At 37.1% G+C, this 3,981-nt stretch overlaps 2 protein-coding genes across 2 annotated transcripts in view; both read left to right on the top strand.

Annotated features, from left to right (window-relative positions):
* Positions 1-1,732, top strand: part of LOC122328177 (gastrula zinc finger protein XlCGF7.1-like) — a 5,424-nt gene extending 3,692 nt beyond the window's left edge. Inside the window, exon 4 of the mRNA XM_043223882.1 lies at positions 1,618-1,732. Coding sequence (XP_043079817.1) covers positions 1,618-1,732 — 115 coding nt within the window. The remainder of the gene's footprint in view (positions 1-1,617) is intronic.
* LOC122327117 (zinc finger protein 501-like) lies at positions 1,612-3,918 on the top strand. The gene is made up of 3 exons (XM_043222300.1): positions 1,612-1,728; positions 2,198-2,319; positions 2,662-3,918. Exons 2-3 carry the CDS (start codon positions 2,265-2,267, stop codon positions 3,882-3,884), a joined length of 1,278 nt encoding a protein of 425 aa, XP_043078235.1. The 5' UTR covers positions 1,612-1,728; positions 2,198-2,264; the 3' UTR covers positions 3,885-3,918.
* Positions 3,919-3,981: the final 63 nt, after the last annotated feature.

The raw sequence follows: 3,981 nt of genomic DNA, 5'->3' as shown, positions 1-3,981 counted from the left end.
TACTACATGAATACTTAATGTAGTCTGCATAAAAATGCAATCTGCATAAAAATAGCTTCTGGTCAGTGGGGCAGTGGTCTTACCAGTCAAGCAGACCCATCCCTTTAATGTCTTTTTGAGTAGAAAACATTGCCCCCTGGTGTTCTTTCATGTCTTGTGGCCTAATGTAGGGTAATAGTGAAGAGGGTACAGGGTGTGAAAAACATGTAAACATTAGTGTTTCCTTTAGCTCTTGACTGCTGATGTAGGCTAACTGAACGTGAGAAAAGTGGTGGAGTTGAACTGTATTTGACAAGTTTATAAAACTGTACAAAATATGCATAAAACAACTGTCCAGGATAAAAGCCCAATAAAGGCCATCGCTGCCCTCAATGTTAATATTTTAATTGTTAATTAATTTACAAAAAATATATAAATATTGGGAAAGTTGTCCAAATTACGTTCCTAGCGATGCATATTACTAATCAGAAATTACATTTTTATATACTTATGGTCGGAAATGTACTAAATAAGTCAATGGAACATGACTTACTATCCTACATACTTAACATACTTAATATCCTAATGATTTTGGATAAGTATAAGTATTTTTGGCTATGTACCCGTGCTACTTAAGACTGGTTTTGTGGTCCTGGGTCACATATATTTCACTCATCCTGATAATTGTTTAGCCATGTGCTGTTTGATGGAAATCCCCTGACTTCAGTCAGACCACTGCCTTATTTAGCTTTTAATGGACTTGTATATTCCTGGTGATTTTGACTGATGGCATAGCGGTTATAAATCAGGAATTTTATGGAAGCAGTGTTCATTTTGACAGCATTTTGATTTAGCTTCAATTACCAACCAAGTTACTGTCTTTTGACTAAAAAAGCAGAAGCTTTTTACTTCAGTTTTGGACTTGATGGAAGAGAACGTGGAGAGTAAAGATCTGAGTAAAGCAGAGGAAAAACATGCCAAAAATCGAAGTAAAAACTTCACACGGAAAGGACACATTAAGAAACCCATGAGAAGCAGCATTATCATGATGAATAAAAACAGCCAGTTAAAATATATATGACATTGAGTATTTAAAGTGGTAGACTACATATATGTAGTCTACGCTGCAGTGCATATGCATGTAAATAGACAATTATAATCTATTAGTTTGGACACTAATTTTCATAAGCTGTATTTAGTGTGAACAGGACTTTAATATAATAAGTTTATACATAATCAGAAAAAAAGTATGATTTGTGAGATGCAACATCAACTCATAATTACAAAGTTACAAAGTCATGATTACAATTGCAAGAAAGATAGAAATGTATGATTTAAAATCGCAGTAGTGTCAGAATTCAAAGATGTGCTCACAATTCTGACTTGTCTTAGATTTGCTAGTTTTTTTTTGTCACACAGGTTTTTTTTTTTTTTTACCTCAGAATCGCAAGATATAAACTTCTACAATTTTGTGTTATAATTGTGAGATATACAGTAATAAATCTGAAGGGGGGAAAACGTACGTATTTTTTTTATTATCAGCAATGGATAATTTCTCACTCTAGATTCTTAAACATACATATTAATTGACTTAAAAACGTGATTTATTAGTGTTTCCTCCGCACTCCTTTCCAGTAGGTGGCGGGAAGGCAAGCTCTACGTTGGTCTGCCGACCGCCATTAAACTCCAGAAGAAGGAGAAAACAGGACGTAGTGGTGCCAGCAAATCACACAGCTTTGTGTTTTTGGGGTAATTTGTTCATTTATGAAAAATACAGCTAGTTAAATCAACCTTTTACAGGCTCGTTTCTGTCTTGTATCTGGTACAGTTATATTTGCGCGTCTTTTCTGGCGTTTCTTAACTGAACCAAAGCCAAGCTTTTAGTGATTATTATTATAATGAAGATTTTGTACATTTTTAAAGATTCACTTATTAATCTGGTGCACTTTTGCAGTACTAAATGAAGAGCTATAACCCACGTTATTTGCAAACTGAATGCAGAAAAAGACCCTGAACTTCAATTGGAGATTTTATGCTTTTTATTCATGAAGCCTCAAAAAACTTTGGTCTGGAGAGATAAGCATTTAGAAAATGATTTAAAACACGATTTAGAGTTAAAACAAATGAAATCACTTTGCATTTAGATGGATGAACACACACAGAGTGATTGAAATGTGTGAAAAAGCATCGGTTTGATTTTGGATTTACTTTTGCACAGGATTTCGCCTACGTTTCAGCTCTTCCACAGAAGATAATGAAACGGTTTACGAAAGAAAGTCGAAAACATGACTGATCCGGAAACCCGCAGAATAAAACCAGAAGATACTGAGCAACAAATAGGTTGGTGTGTGTTCTTCACTAAGTTTGAAGTCTGTCAGGTTTAGGGATTGCGGTTAGAAAAACCATAAATGCTGTGAAATGAAACTGCAATACAGAAAAGACAAGTTATAAGTTGTTATGTACTGGCACCCGTAGCATAACAGTNGCACGGCTAAGAAGCTAGATGTTTTTAAAATAATAATTGGATGATCAATTTACTTCATTCAAATTAATTAATCAAAAAGTTTGTACTTTCTACTGTTACCTAAGGGCTCAACTGTCTTTTTCCTTTCACATTTATTTATTTTCTATACTGAAAACTTCTTTTAACTTTTTTTTACCTTTTTGTATTATTAATTTTAGACCTGATAGTAGAGAACAAGGCGATTGAAAAACTGACTGAAGTGGAAGAGAAACATCATCTCAAAACTGAAGAGACGTCTTGGGGTTCCTCATTAAAAAGCACAGACGAAAAGTGTTTCAATTGCCCTCAGTGTGACAAAAGCTTCTCATGCGAGCAAAATCTCGATGTTCATATAAAATGTCACCTTGAAGAGTTTCCAGACGACCTGAAGGACCGCCTGAAAGTTCATGCAAAGGAGAACCCTTGTGTATGCGATTTATGTGGAAAGAGTTTTAGTCTGATGGGTACGTTAAAAAAACACCAGAAAAGACACAGCGGTGTGAAGGATCACGCTTGCTCTGAGTGCGGGAAGACTTTCTTTACAGATGGTGCGTTGAAAGTGCACCTGATTAGTCACTCTACAGAAACGCCTTACAAGTGTTCACACTGTGGCAAGAGCTTCAAACGGTCGATATATGTGAAAAGACATGAGAGGATCCACACCGGAGAGAAACCGTACACGTGTGATCACTGTGGGAAGAGTTTCGGACGAAAAGGACATCTTAATAAACACTTGACTATCCACACTGGAGTGAAGCCGCACACATGTGATCAGTGCGGAAGGGGTTTTACAGAGAAAGACCTCCTCAATGTTCACATGACAATCCACACCGGAGAGAAGCCGTACAAATGTGATCAGTGCGGGAAGAGTTTCAGAATATCAAGCGTTTTTAGGGATCATCTGCTTATTCATTCTAACGAAAGGCTCTATAACTGTGACCGGTGTGGTAAAGATTTTTTTAGGACGAGTGCCCTAAAGAGGCATATGAAAGTTCACACGAAGGAGAAGCCTCACGTGTGTTCCTTGTGCGGAAAGAGTTTTAGTGAGCGGGATGCTTTAAAAATACACCAGAAAAGACACAGCGGCGTGAAGGATCATATTTGCTGTGAGTGCGGGAAGGCTTTCTTTACTGATGCCGAAGTGAAAAAGCACAAGGAAACTCACGCTACGGAAACCCCTTACAAGTGCTCACAATGCGAGAAGAGGTTCAAACGGTTAGTATATCTGAAAATGCACGAGAGGATCCACACCGGAGAGAAGCCGTATCGCTGCAACTCGTGTGGCAATAGTTTCACTCAGTTATCTTCTCTAACCTATCATAAAAAAAAAAGATGCGTGTCTGAAATGACCGTAATTCAAATGTCGATCTGTGCTTCCAGAGCCCCATCAAGCGATTGTTGAGATGAACTGAGAATAAAAGGACTGACTGATTGCCGATTGTTTCAGGTTCATCACTAGCTTTTATTGATTGTTCAGCTTTTGTAGTTCATTCAAACGT

Source organism: Puntigrus tetrazona, chromosome 22 (assembly GCF_018831695.1).
Source record: "Puntigrus tetrazona isolate hp1 chromosome 22, ASM1883169v1, whole genome shotgun sequence".
Lineage (NCBI taxonomy): Eukaryota > Metazoa > Chordata > Actinopteri > Cypriniformes > Cyprinidae > Puntigrus > Puntigrus tetrazona.
This window is presented reverse-complemented; position numbering and strand designations above follow the sequence as displayed.